This window comes from Coenobita brevimanus, chromosome 53 (assembly GCF_032717465.1).
Source record: "Coenobita brevimanus isolate Jiangsu-jjx chromosome 53, ASM3271746v2, whole genome shotgun sequence".
In the NCBI taxonomy this organism is placed as follows: domain Eukaryota; kingdom Metazoa; phylum Arthropoda; class Malacostraca; order Decapoda; family Coenobitidae; genus Coenobita; species Coenobita brevimanus.
Window position 1 is genome coordinate 44,470,868 of NC_137006.1, and position 26,973 is coordinate 44,497,840.

General features: G+C 42.0%; 1 protein-coding gene across 1 annotated transcript; it reads left to right on the forward strand.

Annotated features, from left to right (window-relative positions):
- The first annotated feature begins 5,107 nt into the window (after nt 1–5,107).
- clu (clustered mitochondria protein homolog) lies at nt 5,108–26,100 on the forward strand. The gene is made up of 7 exons (XM_080273123.1): nt 5,108–5,175; nt 16,608–16,855; nt 18,104–18,247; nt 18,425–18,596; nt 20,381–20,517; nt 20,908–21,044; nt 21,680–26,100. Exons 3-7 carry the CDS (start codon nt 18,113–18,115, stop codon nt 24,930–24,932), a joined length of 3,834 nt encoding a protein of 1,277 aa, XP_080129249.1. The 5' UTR covers nt 5,108–5,175; nt 16,608–16,855; nt 18,104–18,112; the 3' UTR covers nt 24,933–26,100.
- The last annotated feature ends 873 nt before the right edge of the window (nt 26,101–26,973 follow it).

A 26,973-nucleotide genomic window follows, 5' to 3' on the forward strand; every position in this document is an offset into this window, starting at 1 on the left:
ATAGACTTTGTGTAGAATAATAAGAAAAAATATCTCCTTTACTGCACGTATCATTCTGAAATGTGATGAAACGTTGTGTATGGGGTGACCTGTGAATTAAGTGCAGATATTGTCCTTGGTAATTATGGGGACTCAAAATCACATAAAGCATCACATACTGGGTGCTATATTTTTTAAGGCAGTGGGTTAGTGGAATCATGTGTCCTACAAAACTCGCTCATTTTCATATCCATCGAACCTCAGGAGTTTGATGCTTTTTGGTTGTCTGTACAATAATACAATGGTGGTTTTTGTCATACTCAGTTTGTGTAGATACAGTATATGGCCACTTCCACACTCGATGGAGATTGTTACGATCTTGCCGAGTAACCAGTGAATGTTTGCTACTATGTTTCTGTTTCCACAGTCGTCTTTGGCAGCGATGTTGACAAGTGCATGAACCAGTAACCCCTTCAGTCTGATTTTTTCTACCTCCAGTTTTATCCAGCATAGAGAGACTTCATAGGATCATTAAGTAAAAAAATAAGGATACACAAAGAGCACAAAGAAAAGGGAAGTGGCAGTTCAAAATGAGGGAAAACATAGGCTGTATTTTTGGTTTCTATGCTATCCAGTTTGATGTTGCTAAAATTTCTAGTGCATGTGAAAATTTTCCTATTGGGATTTTTTGCAGCTGATCAGAAAAAAAAATATGATTTTTTTTTAATGTTGTATGAGTAGAGAAACACTTTATAGTACTTATGTGATACAGTAATTACCCCATGTAAAACAGTAGGTGCTTTTATAGAGACTTGTATAAGTGAAAATCCTAGAAACAGGTTTTTATACAGAATCCGATTTATATATGCATGACTGAAAATCAGTGTACAGGGTATGTAATGCCGAAATGATGAGTGCATGCTTGTATACCGTAGTTTTTTGTAATAATGAGAGAATACAAAAATTATTTAATGCTATTAGAAACACCAGTCGTGGTGTATTCCTGCTGTGGTATAGTAGTTATTTGATAAGGATGAGAGTTGAAGGCTAGAAATGTCCCCTCCTTGTACAGTAAGTTCCTGTATGATGTCCTAGATACGTGTCAGGCAAAACATTACTATAAGTGATATGAAGGCAGGACATGTAGTTGCACTGTTTTAGTATTACATGCCCCCCCACCCCTTTTCTTTTTTAAGCATGCATTTTTTTCTTCAGCATAGCTTGATACTGTATGAATGACAAGTAATTTTCACAGGAAATTGATGTTATTTCTTGATCAACTTGAAGTGTGAACTTCTTGCATTACTGTAGGGTCATGCTATTGTCACTGAAGCCCATTTGTGTCGCCGGCAACATATTATGCTTATTTTCTCCTCTGATTATTATTGGACAGTCCTGTCCTGGATATATATTGTATGTACTGAAGTACAGTATTTAGTTAACTATGTAACCATCTTCTAAGGTGTCACTCATCTATCTACATTATTAGTTACACAAAAACACTTGTCATATAGAGTGCTGAGGAGAACTATTGCTTAGGATCAGTTTCATCAATCACTCTCTGAGTAATGATGCTTCTTTTGTTGACTATATGGGAAGTAATGATGCAACAGTGATGGTGAGTTGAAAACTTCATTCATGATATTAACACAAATATTATAATTTCATCCATAACCTCTCTCCATGTAACCACTTTTATACTTTTGACGGATGAGCCCAGCTTCTTCCAACAGTATTCCAGGGGTTGTATTGTAGTGGCTTGGGGGCTTTGCAGTATCTCATCCATAGTGATTAATTTTTCATGCAACACAATACTGTTCTTTTGTGCAAGAGTGTATCATCATCATCACCATCATCATCTTACCCTTTTTCCCATTTATTGGGGGATGCTCACCATCCACTCACTCAATGTAGTGCTGCTCTTGGGTGCCTGCCCTTTCCTCCTTCCTTTCTTTCCATCCTTCCTCTTCTGTCTTCCTTTCTACAGGTGATTCTACACAGAGTGACAAGCCAAATGGTTTCCTGTACACCAGGAAACCATTTACTATGCTGGGTGGTAACCATATAACCAAATTATGGCACCTGGTGGTTTATTGGGTAATTAAAGTGCTCCAATCCGATTGACCCAGTCCAGGTTTATATCCAAGGCGTGGTTGGGGTATATTGCTCATGTAATGCCACTCAGGGATGAGTGAGGTTGGTCACTCTCATCTCAAATGTCAGGACCAACTTGCCCAGCCCCAGGCTCCTATGCTCCCCATGGGGCAACACTGGATTAGATGATGAATAAATGAATGAATGAATTGATAATCTGAAAAGAGTTATGGTAATGATGATCCCCTGACTCCCCTTTTTTTCTGTTGTGTCATATTTTTTGGCCCACCAGAAGAGAACATGGCCCTTTGTTGGTATAGGTAGATCTAAGAATGGCTGCAGATTTCAAGTGGAATTATTGACAACAATGATCCGTGCATGTTTTCTAATACCTTTTATGAATTTAACCCAACTGATAAATCTTTGTCATCAGTGTGTAAAGAAATTAGGGACCCGAGTTTTACTAAATGATGACTTCTCCCTTGCATTCAGTATTTGTGTTTGTAAGTAGTCATGTACATTCTTTGGGAGGATGCACTGTTTGCAGAAAATGTCCTTTCACCTCACCTGCTCCTCATTCTTGTAATTCCACAGCAACTAAGCATTTTAAACTAACCCGGCCTAAATTTTTGTCCTTTTGCAGTTTTTTACGTTTAACTTAATGGCAGAAAAGGACAATACCCCGGCACTACAGCCTTTGCCAAAACACCTCCTTGTGGCTAGGACTGTATTCTGTTGCTAATCTGTTGTTATAACCAATATTCAGGAGGGAGAAAAAGGCAGGTTTTTCCAGGTTACAGTAAAAAGGTTATAACAATCCATGTCTATTTATGGTCTGGTGTCTTAAAATCAGAAGGGTTGGCCATTAGACTACCTGCTCTCCATCTCACACACACCCTTACTTGTACAGTGTACCCAGCTGACACTGACGACAGCGATCTATGGTGACCAATACATGGAAGTCATTAGTGTAGGGTTTTGTGGGTTCGTGAGACATTTTCAAGGTCCATGGAGAGAGAATATGAAAGGTGACAGGATTTTGGCAGCCTGTAGTACCTGTGGCATCCTTTCTCTGATTCATGAGCATGTAAAGTCAGTTATGTGTGGGTTTGTCAGTCCTATGTGGATATGAGAAATTGGATTGGGTAATGTAAAGTATAGTCATCTAAAAAGTTCGTAGTGCCTCATCATAGCAAATTAACCAATTTTTGAAAGTCTCTGCCAGTATGAAGAAACAGTTCTTAGGATACATAAATTAATGTCATGCTTGTTTACTTTCAGCAGTACAAATTAACCAGTGCTGAAATTTGCTTGTGCCAGTTTTATTGTGATATTGAAGGGGAATGGTATTTTGTCATTTATCAAACTCCATGTACTGTATTTAGCATAATTATAGTGAATTACTGAAGATATTCAACTACAGTAGTTAGGAGTATTTTATGAAAGCATGGGTATTTTTTGTAAAGTTGATTTTTTACAGGAATCAGAGCTTTGGTTAAATTATTTGCATGTCAGTATCATACTTGCCCCATCAAATAAATATTTTCACAGAAGATTGTTTATTTGTATCAGTGGCAAAGGAACGGACTGTGAATAGTTGCAAAGTGATCAGGATGAGGTCAGAGGATAGACAGAAAAATGAATGTCACAGTTTCACTCAGAAAAATGCAAGTGTATGAGGATTAGACGGTCTGAGGTTAAAGATGAGGATTATCTCTTGAATGGCAGGATCAAGAGGACCAAGACAGAAAAAGATATAGGAGTAATCACTGATGAGAATGTCATTTTTAGACTACCTGGCAGAGAAGATAAAAAAACGCCAACAAAATAGTGGGACTGATTAGAAGAACCTTTGTTCACCTGGATAGTGCAATATTCAAGCCCCTGCACACAGCATTAGTGAGACCAGTGTTAGAGTATGGCAGTTAAATTTGGTGCCTATACTTGGTAAAGGACATTGAAGCAGTGGAGAATGTGCAACGTACGGCCACCAAGCTAGTCCCCCGGATTAAAGACCTGTCATACTAGGAAAGGCTCTGGAAATAGGGGTTACCAACATCAGCATACAGAAAATCGAGGGGAGAGCAGATAGAGACTTCCAAAATCATATCTGGCAAATACCGTATTGCCAGGCTTGCACTGCAGGTCTGTTCCAGATGAGAGAAAGCGACTCTAACCGAGGGGAAAAAAAAAAAAAAATGTACTCATTCTCAAACAGTGATTGACGACTGGAACAGCCTGCCAAAATGGGTAGTAGGGGATAAGACAGTAGAAATATCTGAGGCAAATCTAGACGGATTTTGGATAGACCAACAACAGAGATTTGCTACAGGGCACAAATATCCACCACGCGAAGCAACTATCCAAGTGGAAACGGGGCTAATGCGTTAGGCGTAACAACCTCTCCCAGAACATCATCTGTGCGAATCTTTGTTAACATGACGACAACGAATTCACACACACATGCCACAATACAACGTTCAGACAGGTTTTCAGGGAATGTAAGTTACCACAACGTTAGCTTTACGTAACAGGCCATGCATATCAAAATCGCCTGCGTGTGCGTAATTTTTTAATACGGACTATCACTTCAAGTGATTGTTCATAATTTGTGATGAGAACATGAGAGCAAGATGGTAGCTTGTGAGCCTTATGATTTTTTTTTTTTTTCGCGCCATAGTTGTATTTTGAAATCTAAGCAGACGACGCCTCGAGGAGTTGTGGGGGAGCTGTGCAGGGGTCTGGCAGTGAGACGGTTATCACAAAAATAGACGACTATTGTGCAACCCTTTATATCAAGCATAAACCACATCAGTTTGTAACTTTGAAAGGGAGCATATGAGGTTGTGCCAAAGGGGGTTGGAGTAGACAACAAGGATTATTCAACTTCAGAGTAATTTCCCGGTTATCCCTGGGAGGCTCGGGTGGGTAGGGAGGGAGCCAGGCAGTGATCCACGTGAGGCGGAGGAAGGTAGACGATGGCACAAGAGAACGAACTTGAAAATAGTTGTGGCAGTGAGAAAGATGGAACAACACCCGTTAAGCAGGCGGTGCCCGAGCTGAAAACCAAGGAAACATGCCTCAAGGACGAGAAAACGGCCGGTGAGTAGAAGAATCAATGATGTAAGAAGTATGTTGTTAAGGGACTCGGCCCTAGCAGACGAAAGCCGGCTGCAGCAGACGCCTTTATGACGAAACCCTCCCAGCTGTTTTACCAAGGTCAGAGCTATCCACGCCACTTCATTTTATCCCTTTTCTTAAATCCAAGCAAAAGTTATTCCCCACAACCCCAGACAACATTTGAATGAAGTTGGAGGAGTTACATAAGCGATGATATAAGCACAGTAGATCAGCTGATTATAAGACTCCCTCAAGGAGCTCGCTGGAAAATTTCGTCTGTTGGTTACTAGGGGGATGAAAATTTATGTTTATACTACCAGTATGGAATATATAAACTCTGGCACTTTAGAGTAGGGTAGTCAGTATATCCGATGAGTTACGGAGAATCCTAAGTAAGGAATGACGAGGGTTAAATAGGCGTTACATAGCGCTGGTCCGCTGGGTTGCCAGACATGTAGCATTAGGCCTAAAGCTGCGGGGTTGTATCGTAGGCCTATATCAGTACCATGACCACATGTCCCAGAGAAGTCGGTTTTAATGCATAATGATTAAGCCCACATAAGGAGTGACTACAATAGTTTAATGTAAAATAAGAAGCTTAACTTAGGCCTCCTGATCAGATAACCTCCTCAATGATCATTTCTGTCTCTGCACTCTACAAGCACTTTTATTCACCTGTAAGGAAACATTGAATTAGAGGAGTAAGTCTTCACTTACACTTTCACAGTAAGGAGTGGTACCGGTATCAAAAGCTAATTCTGTCAGTCTTTTAGCCTGAACAGTAATTAAGCCAGTCTTAGCTCAAACAATAATTCAGTCAGCCTCAGTTGGAACAGTAATTCAGTCTTTTAGCTGGAACAGTAATTCTGTCAATCTTTTAGCAGGAACAGTAATTCAGTCAGGCACAGCTGGACCAGTAATTCAATCAGTTTTTTTAGCTGGAACAGCAATTCAGTCCATCTGTTACCTTGAACAGATTGAATGACATCAAGTTAAAGGGATATTCCTAACTGGCATTGTTTCTCACATAATTGACTGCTGTTGGTTGACATGCATTGGCCTATACAAAATTTGAGTATTGTAGTGCTGAAATGCTGGTTGTGGACAATACTCAGTACTGTATTGTAATTATATATCCATCCTAGTATAGGCTGCAGGTTGTGAAGGGATTAAGGAAGGCACTCTCTGATCCCTGTAATTTGGAAAGTCAATGCTTTAGAGAATAAAATTGCCAGGAGATGCAAGAACAATTAAAAAAAAAAAAATTGGATTAAAGGGGCAGAATACAGAAACATTTTCATTCTGAAGTCCCAGTGCTGCTTATGGTTTGTCAGTTTCTGTCAGTTTACAGTATTAGCTATGTGGGAAAAGTTGTGATATTTATTAAGACCTATCAGAAAACACGATATTTATTAAGACCTATCAGAAAACACACACACACACACACACACACACAAAGTGGAGATCGATACTATGAGGTGCTTAGTTGCAGTGCTGATCTCCTTAACTTAGGCCTTATGGTCTGTGGCTGATTACTTAACCAGTGATGTGGGATAAATATCATTATATCATCAGGGTTACCACAGTTACCTTCCCTGAGTGTCACCCTAGGTAGCAACTCATTTTACCGGTACCTTACCTATCAACCCACAAGGATTTGAACCCTGGCATCACTTGGCCAGCAGCTTCATATTTAACATCACCAACCACTCAGCTACCTCTCTTAAATCCAAAGTAAATTTCTCAAAATTGTCAGATTTCAAATAGCCTACCAGTAGCTAGTACTCGTAAGGCTCATTTTCCAGAGTGCCCCAAATTAATAATACGGTCTGTAACACATCCCAGCCGTGTAATGAGGATGAGAGTGCTATCTCTGTCTTCCTTTCTGACCCTTCCGTCATCAAGTACTGTACTCCACTCAGCTTTATCTTTAACCCAGGAGTGTGGAGGGCAGTGATAAGAGCATCATACTCACCATGACTATCAGGGATATCAGAACACACTTGTGATTACCATATCTGTCTTTCCCCGCATGGTGCATCGCGTGAGGGCTGGTTTCATATTAAGAACCTCTAGGCACATTTTTTGCTACTTATTAAAGACCTGCCATAACCTTTTCATACTGTCAACTTGCTCTTGTAACGGTACATCTTTCCCCACATTTATTCTGCCTTGTGTGTTCTTGATCTCTACATTTTTCCACTTTCCACCTCATTATCATATACAAGTATCCTCTGTGGCATTCCTTGCTGCTTAATACTGTATCTGTCAGTCTCCCTATTCAGTCCCTTATCCCTGAGGTCACATAAGTGCAGTTGCTTTGCTTGGCAGAATAAAATGCCACAGTGATCATTTAAGGTTTCATGTCTAGGAAGTGTCCCGGATAAACTGCTTGTGTGAAATATCCTTCAGAGGTGCATGCTCGATTCTGTTAATGATGGAGAGGTTATATATAAGCATTTTAGACATATATACATTCCCACAACTGTACAGTGAATCATGAGCAGTGTGTGTGTGTGTGTGTGTGTGTGTGTGTGTGTGCATACAGTACATACGTAAATACATACATATAAATCCCTCGGCATAGCTAATACAAGTCGCGAACAATCCATACTTTCCTGATTGTAATGCCATCTCTCACCCAGCAGCACGCAATTTTATTCACCTCATGCACACATTATCATTCATTTTTCTGTTTGCTCTCCTCTCTTCCAATTCCTCCCATCCTTCGTGTCACGTTTTATTACTCTTCATTCCACTTCAGGAGGCTCTGCACTGTTTGACAAGCCTAATGGTTTCTTGTAACTCAGGAAATCATTTACAAGGCTAGGTGGTAACCAAACAGTATAACCAGATATCAGGGTGATGTGGAAGCTGTTATGGTGGAGAGACAGTGTAATGGAGCCAGGAACGAAACCTCTACACACTTCCTCGCGTTTACCTCCTTCCAACCTCCCAGTTCTCATAAATCCATCTTCAAATACGCTTACTTCTCAGATAGGCCTGTTCCCCTACCTTGCTCTCATTTTACATCTTCTGGCTCTCCCAATCCCTCCTACATAGCCCACTTATACACCACTCGCATTCGCCCTCCCTCATTATGCTGCCCCACGTTGCTCGTGGTGTGTACGTGCTCCAAAAAGTATCGGTGCACTCTTCATATGAGACAGTGTGACACCACAGGCAATGGCTAATGTAGAATATCCAATGATTCTGCCCCACGTTTGTAAATCTGCTTCATTAGGATGCTTTCTCTTACGTGCTTATGATATTTCCTAGACTAGTCAGTATTGCTTTGATGTAAATAGGCCTAATTCAGATAATAATGTGGTACTCTCGGAACATCACCCTCTGTTATTGATCATTTCGGATATCATCGGAGCCTTCCCACACGATACTGGTTGAAGCTGATATATCTCTTCCACTTCCAGCCACCGCTTTCTGGTAAAGTCAATCATATAAGCCACAAACATGTTCCTAAATGGATGACACTTTCATTGTATTCTGGTGATGTTGTGTGTGTGTGTGTGGCGGGGGAAGGCATTGATATGATGTTACATATAAATGCGTAGTGCATATGTATCTGACAATCACACACTGTCATTCTGTTATTGGGGTGTGTACTGTTCAGTATAATGGTACTACACACACACACACACACACACAATCTCGAGATTCAAGAAGGGTTATCGTCAGTGCGGGTGATAGATTTAAGGCGGGTTATCATGTTTCTTTTCTTTTTTTTCCATACAGTATATGCCGTATATCAAAATTCACTGGGTCAGCAGGAGCGCACCATATTTTAAACCTTAATCCTTTCTGTTTTATGTTCTTGCTTTCACATTTTTTTTTCTTCGTCTTCGTCATCCTCCTCCTCTTCATCATCATTATTAAATATTACTATTATGATTCGGAGAAACTTATAAAACTGAAGGGGTTTGTGATGACTGTCGTTGCAAGATCACAGGTAGCGTTTTAAATAACCGAGTAATGAAGGGGTTAATTGCATCAGGTGTTTCCTGCCTCGGTTGCGTGGATTTTCAGCCGTAATTTCAGCATCATGACCTTCGTTTGTGTGTTTGTTTCTTTGTGATTGATATGTGTTTGTTTCTATATATGTACGGTATGTGTTTGTATGTGTGCTTATGTGTTTGTGTGTGTTTGTGTACGGTATTAGTGTTTGAGTGTACCAGCGTGTTTGTTTGTGTACTGAATTTTGTGCTTAAACGTATTTTAGTGTTCCCTAGGCCAGTTAAATACAGGTACCGGTAGTTCAGAATGTAAGGGATTAGTACACAATAGTAGATTAACGATCTGTTCGAAATTTTGTCTGCGAATTTCTGAACTACAGTCGAATTTGCCATATTATTATTTTTTTTTTCTAGGAAGGTCTATATGCCGATTAGAAGTTAACACAAAATAAAGCAAGGAAGTCATCCTGGGAAGAACAAGCCTATAGTGATGCAGTGGCTTAGTAAAGATGTGGTGTCACCTCACGACTGCCTCTCTCTCTCTCTCTCTCTCTCTCTCTCTCTCTCCCCTGATGAAAAGAGAGGAAAGACGAATAAAACATTTTAAAAATCCATATACCAGATTATACTGTTTTTACTTTATGACCAGTTTTCGTCCATTTGCAGCTTATTTCTCATAATTCATTGGCAGAAAACTACAATGCTATGACTGTGCATCCACATCAGTGCACTGCTTTGTGACTAGCGTCATATTCTAGTGTTAACTGTTACAGCTCAGCATTCAGAATACCGGGGTGGCAATAATAGGCCATGTTAAACCCGTTTATTATAAAATTGAGAGAGAGAGGGGGGGGAGGGAGGGGGGAGTCATTCGCAGCATTTTAAGACTCCATGCAGTAAGAAGAGCTAGTTGAGAGATGTAGATAAATACATTGAGAGAGAGAGAGAGAGAGAGAGAGAGAGAGAGAGACCCATAGGAAATGAGAGGAAAGGGATTAGTTACTAGGAATTAAAGGGGTGGGGTTTGCCCACAGGAAAGAGTCATCATTCTCAGCATTTTCAGACCATGCAGTAAGAAAGTTAGTTGAGAGATAAAGATAGATACAGTAGATAGATAGATACATGGAGAGAGAGAGAGAGAGAGAGAGAGAGAGAGAGAGAGAGAGAGAGAGAGAGAGAGAGAGGCACCCATAGGATATGAAAGGGAAGGGATTAGTTACTAGGAATTGAAGGGGTAGGGTTTGCCCACAGGAGAGAGAACCATAGATGAGGAAAGGGGTTAGTTGCTAGGAATTAGAAGGGGTAGGGGGTCGCCCAGAGAGAGAGAGAGAGAGAGAGAGAGAGAGGCATAATTCCCAGGACTTCAAGACGCCAAGCAAAAAAAAAGCAAAAAAATAACTAAATAACGTTGCCCAGTCATGGTGATCGGTCCTTTGTTAATGTTTTCAGAAAACCAGCATTTTAGAAATTCAGATGAAAATAGCTGTTGGAAATATTTCAGTAACATAAACAGGCGAGGGAAAAAAAATATTATAAGTTCCATGTTTAGTCAAAAAAATATCGGCAGAAGAGATCGTGCTGGCGGAGATGCCAGCTTGCCTTTTTTTTTTTTTTTTTTTTTTTATTTTATGCTGTCTCCACATGAATGACTTTTGTTTTCAAAGTTTAATGATTTGGTAATGCCTTCTTACACCAGTTACTGAAGATATTTACCAGACTGAAGGAAATTGTCTAGAAGTGGCAAGAATATTGTATCGTATCGTATCGTTTCGTTTATAAAGGCACCGACATGTTTGCTTGCATCGGCCGTGGTCACCTCATTGCAGTTCTTTACGGTGCATGATCCCTGGCATTCGTCGCCAGATTGAAGGGTTGATTTTACAACCTTGTAGTGCTTAAAGAACAGGATATTTCTTCAGTTCGTGAGAGAAAAAGAAATCATACTGGACATTTTAAGTCGTCATGCAGTGAGAAAGCTAGTTTTGAGAGAGAAGGACTCGGCAACACGCTTATCCAAGTGCATAGGGTACAAAAGGCAGTTCAGTATGCGAAGTTCATCTTCGAGGGGTAAAAAAATATCAGGTATTGTATATCGTGTGATCTCATTAGAGGTATATCCTGCTAGATATTAGAGATGTAACCTGCTAGATATTAGAGGTGTTTCCTGCTAGGTATTAGAGTTTTTCCTGTTAGGTATTAGAGGTGTTTCCTGCTATTATAGATATTACAGGTGTTTCCTGCTAGATATTACAGATGTTTCCTGTTTGATATTACAGATGTTTCCTGCTTGATATTACAGATGTTTCCTGCTAGGTATTAGAGGTGTATCGTGCTAAATGTTACAGGTGTTCCCTGCTAGATATTAGAGGTATTTCCTGCCTGTATTCTCATCGGATAAGGAAGCTTCCTAACACCTCTTCCGTAGCTATTTATTTTTGGATACGGTTGGTTGTACAGTATGTTATTTATGCAGAGTTTGGCAGTTTGAAGGATTTACTTAACACGGAACAGGACAATGATTTGTAATAGGCAAGTTAAATCGCATAGGAAAAGGTGCTAGGGGGCTTCCTTAACAGACGAGAATACGAGACACGCGTCATTCGGATGATGGACATGGGTTAATGAAGTTTAAATAAAAATCTTCCTTTTTCGAAATCTCTCCTAAGCTGACTAGAAGAATGTTGTGGTAGCGGTGATAGAATGTAGAAGACATTGCTGTGACTGCTATGACAGGTGCTAGCTACTGTTACTGTTCCTGGTACTTCTGCTATGGCTTACGTACTACTATTACTGTGTTACTACCACTACTGCTGCTGCTGCACGTTGCCGAAGGGAAAGGGTTAAGGGAAAAAAATCATGCTTTAAGCTCAATAATTTCGTCTGGAGAGAGAGAGAGAGAGAGAGAGAGAGAGAGAGAGAGAGAAATTCCTAGATCCTTTCAGTTGGTGGCCAAGTGTAGTCAGACTTGGAGATGGATTTCCTGGTAACCAAGGAGACTCCTCGTCGGTTGGAAGCTTGCTGACACCTCTTCCTAAGCGATTTATTTTTGGATATGGCTGGTTAATATCCTTTTGTACGTTATTATGCAGAGTAGCTTTGTCGATACGAGCAGGATTTACGTACAAGGGAAGTAGGGTGTAATAATAATAGAAAAAATTGCTTAGGAGGAGGTGCTAGGGAGCTCTAACCGACGAGAACACGGGCGGTAGTATACAAGGCGAGAGAGTATACTACTGTAGGTGTAGGGGTGGCTAGCTTAATGTATGGTAACCCTGACATGCACACACACGGCTTCACAATACAGTACATGAGAGTGTAGAAGGGAGGGGAGGGGGGGCAAGGTTCGGTATTCTCGTCCCAAACACCTTTTCTTCAGCGATTTATTTTGTTTGACACATTATTATCCCCTTCTGTGGTACGTAAGCCCTTCCAGTATGGTCATACCCTGTATAAATAACGTAGAAAGGTATATTAACCAACCATATAAAAAAAAAAAATGACTAAGGAAGTGGTGTTAGGGAGCTTCCTTAATACGAGAATACCGGCAGTGTAATTTAATGTTAATCCTTACAACTCAGCATTCGGTATATGAGGAGGCAATTTTGCATTTAGTAAAAGGAAACAGAATACGTTACAGCATCACCATATTCTTGATAACCTGCTACGGGCCAGCATTTAAAAAGGAAAGATGGCAAATTTTAGTCCAGCTTAAAGAATGTGTGTGTGTGTGTGTGTGTGTGTGTGTGTGTGTGTGTGTGCTTCCCTGCTGGCAACTTGAGTTCAAAAATAGATGTAATATTCTTCAGTACACACACCCCACCCTCACCACACTTCACACCATATCATACCAACGCATCCTGCCACACTGTACAGTTATACAGCCGATATAGTACTCTACCACACCGCACTATGCCACACTTTACACTACACTACACCACACCACATTACGTCGTACCCATATACTACACACTTAACCATACTACCATACCACACTACACAATAGTACTTCATACAACACAGCACTACACCATATCACTCCACTACACCATACCAAACTGCATATCGTACCACATTACACTACACTATACTACACAACACTACACCATACCACACTGCACTACACCATGCCACACTACACTAGGTCATGCCACAATACACAATACCATACCATACTACACTACACCATACCGAACTACACTACACCATACCAAACTACACTACACCGTACCATACTACACTACACCATACCACTATACTACACTACACCCTACTGTACTACAATACACTATACCTTACTCCACTACACCATACCACACAGCACTACACTACACCACACCATACCACACTACACAACACCACACCACACTACACAACACCATACCACCATACCACACTACACAACAGCATAATTATCACACAACACTACCACATTGCATTACACCACATTGCTGTATACCCCTACTCTGCACCATACTATAGTACACCACACTATATTACACAACACTTTACCATACCACACCTCACCACACCACATCACATGCTATACTGTACCATGCTACACTGCACCACCCCAAGCTACACCAGTCATCACTGTTTTATGCCATACCACATACCACACCATACCATGCATTACCATACCACAACACCACATCATTCCATATATTACCACACCACACCATGCCATACATTACCATACCACACCACATAACCATTCCATACATTACTATACCACACTACACCACTACCCTACATCAGACCATAAGGGAATACACCAAACTATACCCCAGCATCCTTATATAATGTTCATTATATAAGAATTTTAGATATGGGAGCATTTTTCAGAATCAGAGTGTCCATCAGTCACTCGCTAATGATTTTCGAATTACATTTTGGGAAGCTAGAAGCGTAGAAGTTTAGAGGGTTGGAAGGCTAATACGAACAGGATAGAGAAGGTACTGCATTTAAACACTGTGTATATAGTTGTTTTTACTATTATTATTATATATGTAAATACAGTACTGTTTAACTTAATACTGTACCACTGGTGGGTGTTTTGAGGGAACAGAATAACCTTCATTACAGTGGCTTATTGTCCACTTTATAATTGATGCCTGTTGATAATTACTCAGTTGAGGAGAGACTTTTTGTGTGGTATACAGCTGTTTTTGAACAGTGAGTTTTGCATTATGTTTTTCCCCCTCCTTATCAGTGGATCTCACACTTGCCTGATAACATGTTACTGCCGTAGAGATAATGACTGAGTAGATAAACAAAGGATGATTGTGTGCATGTTTCTGAGTACCGTAAGGGGTTGATTAGCACATTGGGGAACTCAAACCACATTTACCAAGTCAAGTCTGTGCTGAGACATACACCGGGCATATACAGTATATACTGTATATCTCCTATACAGTACACAGGTCATCCTCATGGGAGCTGTGCTTCCTGCATTTTCATTGCACCTTGCCATATGGAAGAACACTGTTCAAACTGGCAAAGCATTGTCTGACACAGGAAGGGGGCTGTTTATTTGTGGTTGATGTGTCTCCTCAGCCAGACAGACCAGGGTAGAGCAGTAGCAGCAGCATCAACAGCACAAGATTTCGTATCATTCATATCATAACGTTTATAAAGGCTCCAACATGCTTGCATGTCAGCTTGATCACCTTATGGCGGCTCTTCATGCTTCTGGATCTCTGGCAGCCTCCCTGTTGTGTCTCTTACCCCTGAAATTCAACATAACTTAAATATACTGAACCAACTCACTTTCATTCTTCACACATGCAGAGGCTGTGTGTTGTGTGTCAGAGATGTGTTCCAATTTATCATGGCTTTTTTTTTTTACATACAGCTGGAACTGTAAATTTAGGGGAAACTGTCAGGTCAGCTTTATATGTAACAGTGGAACTTAATATTTTTTACACTATGAACTTGAGCAAAGGGGGAAAAAAAACTTACCGGCTTGCTGCACTGAAATTCCCTCACTCACATTTACTAGAGCATGTAAGAGAGAACAGGCATCGGATAACCATTAATTCTCCACTCATGTACCAAACCTCCCCCTGTTACCGTATATACCGGTGTATAAGTCGACGTTTTAAGTATAAAAAAATCTCAAAACACTAGGGGTTGACTAATACGCCGAGCATAAAGTTGTCGATACATGGCCGAGACAAAAATGAGGCCATGGTATATACCGTACCAAAGGAGGGAATTGACACTACCAGCAGGACCAAAGTCATACAGTAGCCTGCTAATTCTATCATGCTAGTCTTGTACCGCAACTTTATGACAGATCCAAATGTTGTACTAACAAAGTCCAGCATAAGGTTAAGGGGCTAGAACTACTTACCTAGTTAATTTTTGTAGCCGAGACAAAGTTTTAATAAAAACTAAGTCATGGTTACTGGTAATTACTGGTGTTTACACCTAAAATGTGAGGCGTATCCTATGTCTTACATCTTTCCTTGAACATAGACAAACACCAGCTGGGTAATGGCTATTCAAGACGGTGAATATGACATGCTATTACTGTAGGCTTTCCATGGATAGAGACAATATGCATTTTGAACAGTTTTGCTACGATGATCAGTTGTAATGAAAGTGGTGTGGTCCTACATTTCTGCTACACATGGTAATGCATGTTTATTTGTGTAGTGTATGAGCAATACCAACAGGTGAGGAAAATCATTTTGAGCAATAACAAATGAAACTTGGGTAGTAGTTTAGCAGAGGCTTGACGTTGACCTAGTTACTGGAAGAACCAGTTCTAGCCCCATAACCTTATGCTGGACTTTGTTAGTACAACATTTGGTGCATGTTAACTTTTGCTGTTTGATTCTAATAACATCAGTTGTCTGCTGGGTAACACATACAAATTCTTGACAGTCAGATGGAAGCGGTGCTGCCTTAATTTGGGGATTGACTTATCCGGCTATGTGGAGAGGATTGAGAATGAGAGAATAACGAGGAGATTGTGAGTGAGGTGAAGGGGGGGAGAGGGAGGGGCAGGCCGAGGATGAGATGGAGGGATGGAGTGGAGAGGTATATGAGAGAGGGGGGTGTGAGCTGGGGGGAGGGCAGTGAAATGGCAGGGGACAGAGCGACATGGAGGTGATTTGTTTGTGGCCACCCCTTATGGTATTGAGACATCTGGCAGTAGATAGATAGATAGTCATATCTGGCAAATATAGGCCTGAACCTGAATTACACCTCAGAATATTAGGGTTCAACTTATACACCAGATCGACTTACTGGCATATACGGTATATACTGTACTGTATTTGTATATCACCAGATGCTTTAATCCCATTGGGGCTGACCATAGACAATTTGCCTCCACATTGCCCTGTCCATCACATTCAGGTGGCCTTCTCCCACACCACACATTCATATCCATCTCTGCCTCATCCCTCCACCTCACTTTCATATTCTGTTTTCCAGAGCATGTACGAGAGAATAGCGGAGACAGTGAGTGTGCAGAGAAGTCTGAAACAGAACTCCAGGAGAAAGCTGAGAGCACAGAGAATGGAGTTGGTCGAGAAAGCACAGAGGAGGAAGAGGAGGAGGAGGAAGGAAAGAATGGAAGCAAGAAAGAGGAAGAGGAAGAAGAGAAAGAAGGAGCAGCACCCCAGGATTATGGATTCTCAGTAAAAATCCGACCGCCAACAGGAGACACGTTTGAGATCCAGGTACCATACCACGTTTATAAAGTTTCTGAATTTTGTACAAGTATGTCCATCAATCTACAGATGCCTTAAATCTTGTAAGAGGTGACCACACACAAGCCACCCCCGTATGCCCTTTCTTCCGCTTTCTGGCTGCCTTTCCTCCAACTCGTACCCCCCTTCATTCATAAAGTTTATTTCTCCACTCTATGTCTCCATCTCATCCTTGGTCTCTCCCTCCACCTCACACACTTACGCTCTTCTCGTCAGTCTCTCACTCTCCACCCCTCTTTCATATATCTCTCCACTCATCTTTCTACCTCATCTTTGGTCTCCCCCTCCACCTCACCCACATATAGAGTCTCTCACTCTCCTCTCCTCTTTCATAGATCTCGCCACTTATCTTTCTGCATCATCCTTGGTCTCCCCCTCCACCTTATTTACATATACTCTTCTAGTCAGTCTCACATTCTCCATTCTCTTGTTTATATTTTTGTCATCACACCCACAGCTAATAAACACTTCACCCTCAGTAGGCCACCATATCTGTGCTTTTGCCTTTCAGCTTAAGTTGGCACCAGTATTACTATCTATCTGTCTGTTTATTGCCAGATGCCTTAATTCCATAAGGAGTGGCCACAAACAAATTGTCTCCATGTTGCCCTGTCTCACACCATTTCACTGCCCTCCCCCCAGCTCACCCCCCCCCCTCTCTCAAATACCTCTCCACTGCATCCCTCCATCTCATCTTCGACCTTCCCCTCCCTCTACCCCCCTCCACCTCACTCAATACTCGCTCCTCGTAAGTCTCTTGCTCTTCATCCTTTCCACATAGGCCAAACCACCTCAGTGTATTTCTTCGAATGCTTTCATCACTTCCACGTTACTACAGGTGTATTTATTACTTACTGTACAAGTAAGGTAGAGAAATAGGGTTAGGATAATAATGAAGAGGGTTAGGATAATGATGAAATGGGGTTAGGGTAAAGAAATAAGTTAATGATGAAATAGTATTAGAAATTCAGTAAGGCTAGGTTAGTTATGAAGTAAGGTTAGGGTAATAATGAAAGTGTAAGGGTAATGCCTGAAATAGGATTAGAGTAACAATTCTGTAGTTTTTATTACCATAAATTTTTGGTGTGGATGGTAATGTGGCTATTTCATGCTGTTTCCCTTACCCCATCATTAGGTTAGAAATAATGGTCTGGATGGTGATGATGATGATGATGAGTGGAGTTAGGATAATAATGACTTTTGATTTGATTGTTGCAGGTTAGCAGTATGGAGCTTGTATATGAGATCCACCAGGTGCTGATGGACCGAGAGGACACCTGCCACCGCACCTGCTTCACCCTCCACCTTGGTAACCAGACACTCGACCACTTTGCTGAGCTCAAGACCATCAAGGGCCTGAAGGTGAGAGGGAGGTGATTTTGGTAAATAAATGTTAATGAATATTGAGGAAGAGTAAAGTTTGACTACATTTCTGTCTCATAAATCTAATATATAGCTTGGTAAGAAGAGAAATGTGGTCATGTTGAATTGTGAGGCAGAATTAACTTCTTGCTGTACCGGTACTGTTATATCCCACAGGAGGGCTCCATGATCCGCATACAGGAGGCACCCTATACTGTACGAGAGGCCAGAATCCACGTGCGTCATGTGCGCGACCTGCTGAAGTGTCTTGACCCTCAAGATGCCTACCTTGGGGTTGACTGCCAGTCCCTGTCCTTCCTTTATGCAGTCTCGCAGGGGGATGTCCTTGGTCAGTTTTTTTACTCTATTGTTTTTGCTTAAATAAATTTACATTTTTATAAGACTTGGTTGTGTAGTATGTGTCACCTTGTGGCTGCCTTCCAGGCTACAGATCATTTGTAGCATTTTTTATTAATCCCTGTACCTTTAGATCTTTATGTAAGCCCTCACCCTATGTCATCATAGTTCTTTCTTCTAGCACTCTGCCATCATTGTTCATATTCATGGTCCTCATAACTCAACCATTACCCGTCCATCTTGTCATCCTCATCATACGTCACTCCATCCTTTGAACATCCCCAACTTTGTTGTATTATGATTCACTGCCACTCAGTGTCACACTTCTCACACAGGCAGCATACCCGGTACACATTCTCCATTGTTAAGTGAGTCTTTTAGCAGTAAGGGGATGTAATTGCTCTCAAAACTTCCTAGAACCACTTCTGAATCTGCAACTGGAGCAGTCTCCCCTCCCCATAGCACTGATTGCTGTTGTTGATTAACCTCAGTTTGTCAGGCTGAGCAGATCCATCAACCACAGGCAAGCAACTGTCCCTATAGGGCTGACCTGTACAGTAAACTGATGAACCTGTGCAGCAGACACTGCCTCACCACAGTGCAGTACGGGGAAGTGTGTTGAGGTTTGGTTCGTAGCTGGATGTCTTATTTGTCTCCACCCATGTAACAGGGGCACTGTAGAAGGCTCCATATCACTCCATTATTTGGTTATGTGGGTACCATCCAGTGTTGTAAATGGTTCTGGGGCTTACAGGAGACCGTTAGGCTTGTCACTTAGTGTAGAGCTACCTGAAGTGGAAAGAAGAGTAAAGGTTACAGGAAGGATGGGAGGAAATAGGAAGAGGAAAGGGCTGACACAGAACAAGAATGGTAAAAGTGAAGGAAGAGATAGTCATCACTACATCAGGTGAGTGGATGATGGACACTATCACATGCCACCAGGGACTGATTATCACCCAAATAAAAAAATTCTGTCACACATCCTGGGAAAACACCACCAAAGTCTGTGCTGTCTATCCTAATGGCAGTTCCGTTACTTCCCTTTGGATGTGCCATACTCAAAAGTTTGCATTATATACCAACCTGCACACACTGCACCTTTTGTGTAACCCTTTGTTATACTCAGCACACAGAACTGAGTTTCTACCCACACCCTTCATATATATAGCACAAGAGTATTCTCCACTTACCATGAGTGACAGTAGGGTTGCCATCCATCCTGCTGGCCATTAACTTGGTTTTACCCAGCATTTGCTCTAACTTGGTGAGGATCTTTATCTTCTTCCAGCTCATCTGATGACCAAGTGTAATTAAACTGGAGGGTTGATTTTTCTAGTTATCAAGGAGACTCATTCTTGCCTCATAACTAATGCTCATTGAATTTTATGCAACCTCATTTTAATATTCAAGTTGTGGGTGTAGCCCAGTTCCAGCAGATGAAAGTAAACAATGCAGTTTTATTTTTATGCTTGTACCCCATTCAAGACCAACCCCTGTGCCTGTACCATAATGGGGTAATACAAGATAGGCGGTTATCAGTTGCTGTCCCTAGTTCTTGATCATATCCATGCTATATATTAATGAACTGAGGTTTAAACTCCAAAAGGTAGGTGGAGTTTATTGCACATATAATACCACTTGTTTGATCACTCACTTAAACATCAAGACTCCTGATGGGATAGTAAAAGATTGGATGATAGATGGGAATAGGGTTATCATGCTGGAGACTTGTAAGGATATGTGTTCACTATTTATCTTATTGCATTTTGTCCACAGTGTCAGAGAAGAAGAAGACTCCTGTAGAGTCTGTGGACTGCACCCCACCCAAGCACATCTTCCCAAACAGCAAGGATCGCCTCTTGTCACCACTCCAGCCATTTTCCAAGGAGCAGAAGAGTCCACCCTGTCTTAAGGTAAATGTCATATTTTCATAAACTGTTAGTGCTTTATCTTCCCCTCTTCAAACACCCTCCCTCCCTCTGCCTTTTCTGCCCCTTGCTAAGCCACCCTCCGTCCTTCATTCTGCCCCCCCACCCCCCCTTCAAAGCTGCCCTTTCAGCTGATTGGACTTTTTTCTTACCCCTCTCTAGGCAACTCTTCCCCATGTTTTCCTTCATTGATTCTTCCTTTCCCATCCTATGAGAGAAACAAATAGGATGATGATGGTAGTGATGATGATGATGATGATGATGGTTGTGGTTAAGGTAGGGATGATGATGATGATGATGATGATGGTTGTGGTTAAGGTAGGGATGATGATGATGATGATGATGATGCTGATTCCACTGTCTCCCCTCCTGCAGGTGCTGACAATGTGTAGGTGGAACCCCCCACCAGGCCCCAGGAAACTGCATGGTGACCTGCTGTATCTCTATGTGGTCACACTGGAAAATAGACATTGCCACATCACTGCATCTACATGGGGATTCTACCTTAACATGTAAGTTGAGAGAGAGAGAGACTGGCTGCATACTCCTTCCTGTGTGTTTCTGCCACTGATGGTGCAGGTGATTTATAGCAACGTATGCCACTCAGGGATGAGTGAGGCTGCTCACTCTCATCTTAAATGTCAGGACCAACTTGCCAAGCACCGGGCTCCTACGCTTCTCATGGGGCAACGTAGGGTTGGATGATGAATGTATGTTCCTGGTTATTTTATAGGATAGTAAAATAATGTAATGTTTAGAATATTGTAGATGGTAAGGCTTTATGTGGAACCAGGGTTCATAGGGCTTGTATTATTGATTGACCCATTTCACTGGGTATAAAATTGATATCGTAAAGGAGGGTCTGTAAAATGTCAACTTTTAACACAACTGCTGCTGTAGGTTGGGGAAACTGGCAGATCAGATTTATTGGTAACAGTGAAACTTTATTAGGCTCTTTTTCATCTCTTTACTGAGGTCTTAGCAACAAAAAGGATGTCCAATAGGCAGTTTTTAATCAGGACTTACTGTAATTTCTTCTGTCCTTTGCAGAATTTATATACAGAGTGTTGTTTTCTTCTGACCTTATCTTTAGGTTGGGGGGGAGGGGAAGAGGAGATATTAATAATGTTGATTGTTTTCCTTTCAGGACGAACGAGGAGGAGTTCAACCCCAAGCCAGCCAACCCATGCTACATGAGCCACTCCCTTATTGACCTGCTGTGCCTGCTGTCTAATGGGTTCAAGCGCAACTTTGCTTTGCTGCAGAAGAAACGCACTGCCCGCCACCCTTTCGAGCGAGTGGGCACCCCATACCAGGTGTACACTTGGACTGCCCCTGTGGTCGAGCATGGGATAGATGCACTTAGGGCCGAAGATGCATTTAGTAGCAAGCTGGGGTACGAGGAGCACATTCCTGGGCAGACGAGGGACTGGAATGAGGAACTGCAGACCACCAGAGAACTCCCTCGCCGCACCTTGCCTGAACGACTACTCAGAGAACGTGCCATTTTCAAAGTCCATAGTGATTTTGTTTCAGCTGCCACAAGGGGTGCCATGCAGGTCATCGACGGCAATGTCATGGCAATTAATCCAGGCGAGGACCCCAAGATGCAGATGTTCATATGGAATAACATATTCTTCAGCCTCGGATTTGACGTGCGAGATCACTACAAGGAGGTGGGTGGGGATGCAGCTGCTTATGTAGCCCCGAGGAATGACCTACAGGGTGTCCAAGTGTACAGTGCAGCTGACATAGAAGGCCTGTATACCCTGGGCACAGTTGTGGTTGACTACCGAGGCTACAGAGTCACTGCACAGTCCATCATCCCGGGTATTCTGGAACGCGAGCAGGAACAGTCAGTGGTTTATGGCTCTATTGACTTTGGGAAGACTGTTGTGACACATCCAAAATACATGGACCTGCTCCAGAAAGCTGCACAACAGCTCAAAATCCTTCCCCACAAAGTACTTAATGACAAGAATGAGGAAGTGGAGTTGTGTTCGTCTGTAGAGTGCAAGGGAATCATAGGTAATGACGGGAGGCACTATATTCTGGATCTTCTTCGCACATTTCCCCCTGATGTGAACTTCCTGGACTCTGAGGGGATCCAGTTGAATGCAGCGTCACGGGAAATGGGCTTCCCTATCATCCACAAACACAAGCTGGCAACCCTACGACAGGAACTGGTGGATGCATTTGTTGATAACCGGTACATGATGTTCCTAAAATATGCAGCTTTGCATCTGCAGCAGCTGGGAGGCAAAAAGCAGGAAGTTGGAAAGCTCCCTGTGGTGAAACAGAAAGAGGAGAGTGAAAAAGAAGAAGAGGTTGAGAAGGAAAGAGAGACTGAAAAGGAAAAGGAGGTTGAAAAGGAAAAGGATAACAAAGATATTGAGGCAGATGAGGCCAAGAAGATTGTTGAAGGAGTGACTGAAAGCATTGCAGCTGAGAAACAGGTTGAGGAGAACACTAAGGATATTATCAAGAATGCTGCCAATGCTGTGGGTTCACTCAAGGAGGCTGACTTTGATGTGAGGTTTAATCTGGATGCTTTCTCCCCAGGGGTGAGGCATGTTGATCCTCACAGTGATCAGATGAAGAAGGAGCGCCAGCTGATTTGTGATGCTGCTGGATTTCTGGTCAGCGTGCAGTTGCCTAGCTTTATACACGACCTTAAGGACCACACTTCAGCCCCAACTGACGGCACCACCCTGTGTGAGGCCATGCACAACCGGGGCATAAACATTCGCTACTTAGGCAAAGTTGCCAATTTGCTGGCCAAAGTGCCTGAGCTGGATTACATCCGCAGTATTGCTGTGGGGGAGTTGATTGCCCGATCTGTCAAACACATCTTCACCACCTTCCTGCAGAATATTGACATGATCTGCCTGTCCTCTGCCATTGCACACTTCCTTAACTGCTACCTTTCATCCTGTGTCAACCCCCACCCTGCCAACAAAAATGAGGAGCTGTTGGCTAAGAAGCGACGCAAGAAACGATCCTTCAGCTCCAACGCATCCTCCCAGTGGGCCAGCTACTCTCCAAAGTCCCTGTGGGCCCGCATCAAGACCGAACTGAAGGAGTATTATGACTGGAACCTAAAATCGGACTCCATTGACTCAACGGTGCAGAGGTATGGACTGCAGAAGATATCACTGCTGAGGAGTCTGTGCATCAAGTGTGGTGTGCAGGTGCTTCTGAGAGACTACAACTTTGATAGCAAGAACCAGGAAACCTTCCAGGAGCAAGACATTCTCAACCTGTACCCTGTTGTGAAGCACATCAACCCTCGTGCCACTGATGCCTTGAGCCTGTACACTGCAGGCCAGACCAAGACTCAGCAGGGGTATCTGAAGGATGGGTATGACCTGATCAGTGAGTCTTTGAATCTGCTGAACAATGTGTATGGGTCAATGCATCCAGAGATTGCCCAGTGCCTGCGCATGCTGGCCCGCCTCAACTACATTATGGGAGAGTACCAGGAAGCCATGTCGTTCCAGCAGAAGGCAGTGTTGATGAGCGAGCGTGTCAATGGCGTTGACCACCCACACACCATCACTGAGTACACTCACCTGGCACACTATTGCTTTGCCAATAGCCAAGTTAGTGGAGCCCTTAAACTGCTCTACCGTGCTCGTTATCTGTTGGTTCTCATTCATGGAGAGTATCACCCTGAAATGGCCCTTATAGACTCCAACATTGGCTTGATTTTGCACTCCCTTGGACAGTTCAGCTATGCTCTTCAGTTCCTTGAACATGCTTTAGAACTAAACAAAAAATTCTTTGGCGAGAGGAGCCTCAAGGTTGCGCTGAACTACCATCTTGTTGCCAGGACACAGAGCTGCATGGGTAACTTCAGAGGTGCCCTGAAGAATGAGAAGGAAACTTTCACCATCTACAAAACCCAGCTTGGCTCAGAGCATGAGAAGACCAAAGAAGCAGACCAGTGCCTTCGCAACCTGACCCAGCAGGCTGTGGTAATGGCCAAGAAGATAAGTGAGGCTTTCAATGGACGCAACACTCTTGGTGTGCCACCCATAACTATCCAGCCACCACCAATGACCACTATTTTGGAGCTTCTAAATATCATCAATGGGGTGATGTATGTTCAGATCACCCCAGAGGAGATAGAACGTATGAGGGTGGAGATTGAAAAGAGCCATGCCAAGGCCTTGAAAGAAAAGGATGGAAGTGGTTCCTCAGATACCCAAAAGGACAGCGAAAGTGACACAGTGGTGGACAGTGATGACAAGAGTTTGGACAGTGACCACAGTGAAGATGCAAAGAAACTAAAAAGCAGCGTGAAGGAGAAACCAAACCAGGAGAGCAAAGACCGTGTCAGTCCGCAGGCTGAAGAAGACTCAGGCACCAAGAATAAAGAGGAGTTGACAACCAGGTGAAGCAGGAAAACATGTCACTTGTATCACCCAAATCAAACCGTCTCAGAGTAAATACGTAGACTTGAGAATGTAGCACAATATGGATAAATATATTGCAAATCTAGCTCAAAGTATCAACTCAACTGCTGCTCAGTGCAATGTCTTGGTGGAATATTAGTGAATAATCTTGCCTAGGTGAGGGGTTTGCAGTGCATGCAGATATCTACAGTGCAAAATCAGGTCATGAATGTATATGGATATATAGTTTTAACAAGCCACTTGATGCTTCCAAGAAAAATGTAAAAAAAATTATATATATACTGTACAGAGATATAAGAGGAAGTTAACATGTGGCATTATGTTGAAATCATAGTTCCGTCCTGGATTTGTACTGTAAATGTTTGTGTATATCTGACCTAACACATCTCACCGGTTCCTTAAAGTCATAAAGCCAGGCTGTGATTGGCAGTCGCAGCTACACGGGCTTTGGGGTCCGAGGTTATAAACAAAACTGGTGGACTTGGCCTGATATGGTACTCAGCCTTCGGTGGTGATGATCCAGCATACAGCTCTGTCAGTTCTTAGCCTCTCCTCTCTCAGCAATGCATTTTAAGTGGTTTTGTTATTTCCCCAACACCTTCGTAGCAATGATAACTACACATTATACTTCACTATCCTCTTGTATACTAATGATGCAAACTATGTCCTTGTTAAAATGATATCAAAAGCATACAAGAGAATGTTAGTGTAATATGCAAAATCATTTGCCGAGAAAAAGCGTTCTGGGAATTCCTATGCCAGTCACAATATAGCTCTCAATCCTGTCTGTCTCATGTCTTTTTGAGTATGGGACAGAATGGTGAATTTTATTTTGTTACAGTATGACTTCATATTTTTAAAGCTGCTGTGCTTGTAAAGTGCTGTATCCAGAGTGGTCTAGTCATTATTGTTCTCTTTGCAATCCCGGACCTTTTGTCGTGTGTGGCCTCGTAGTCAAACAGAGTAGTGCCCTCTAAGATATAAGTCCATGTTTTCTATGAAGCCTCTAGTTTTGTATGCAATAGTGGCCAAAATATAGTGTATAATATGCAAAGTAACTATTGTATAGTTACAGTAATGTGGGGTATTTCTTGGTTTTGAGTTAATTCTAAACCATTATTACCGATACAGAACTTTACATTGTTGTATCCTGTGCAAAACTTTGGACATTTGTGGCATTATAGTACATATCATGAAAATAAGTACAGGAAATCCTCTTTATATGTTGTCCCCTCTCTTTTTCTTCTCCTTACTGTTAAGTCTATAGTAATTTACAGAAAAATTACTTATGAAATTCCATTGGTACCCACAAGTCTGATTTGCATATTTCCTTCAGTTTGCAGTTGTTTGGGTGACATTTGCAGTTTGGTTTTCATGACTGACATATAGTAAGAATTTGCTGCATATCTTTTTGCAGTGTTTAGTATTACCCTGCAAAATTTAGTAATACCCCACTTTACATTATGTTTTTGTTGGCTAGACATAGATTACATTCCACTGTACAGACGGGCCAGAATGAGTGGGTGAAACTGGGCAGCAGACTGGGCCTGAAAGCGAGACTTCTTGCTTGTTTTATCCTGGACACTTCAGCTGCCCAGTCTCAAACAGTATTACCAAAGGCTCGAACTTTCTTTCTTTTTTATACAGCAATATTTTCATAAACTCAAAACTAGTGTAATACTATTGAGACAATTGACGCCAAGGGCTATGGATCTAGTTGGCTCTGGAAATTTTCATAATGCCCCTTCCTCAGTGATTTATTTTGATATATTGCACATTCTTAGCCTCTTGTGTGTTACTCAGGCAGACTGTGGCGATACTAGAAGTAACATTAAGGAGGCTGTGAAGGTGTAATATGAATAATAAATAGCTAAGAAAAAGGCAGTGTGAACCCTTCCTTGCCCCTAGATTAAGACCACAAATCTAGTCTTCAAAAGGGCTGTTTCAGTTGTTGTGAAGGTGATTGTTGTTCTGTTGTTAAGGTGATGGTTGTTCATGATGATGTTCTATAAAGAGATTGTTG

Excerpts from the sequence above, each read along its gene's own strand:
- clu (XM_080273123.1), top strand. The coding sequence starts at position 18,113 with ATGGAGCTTGTATATGAGATCCACCAGGTGCTGATGGACCGAGAGGAC. Across the intron at positions 20,518-20,907 it reads AGAGTCCACCCTGTCTTAAG|GTGCTGACAATGTGTAGGTG; the intron begins GTAAATGTCATA and ends CCCCTCCTGCAG. Across the intron at positions 21,045-21,679 it reads TGGGGATTCTACCTTAACAT|GACGAACGAGGAGGAGTTCA; the intron begins GTAAGTTGAGAG and ends TTTTCCTTTCAG.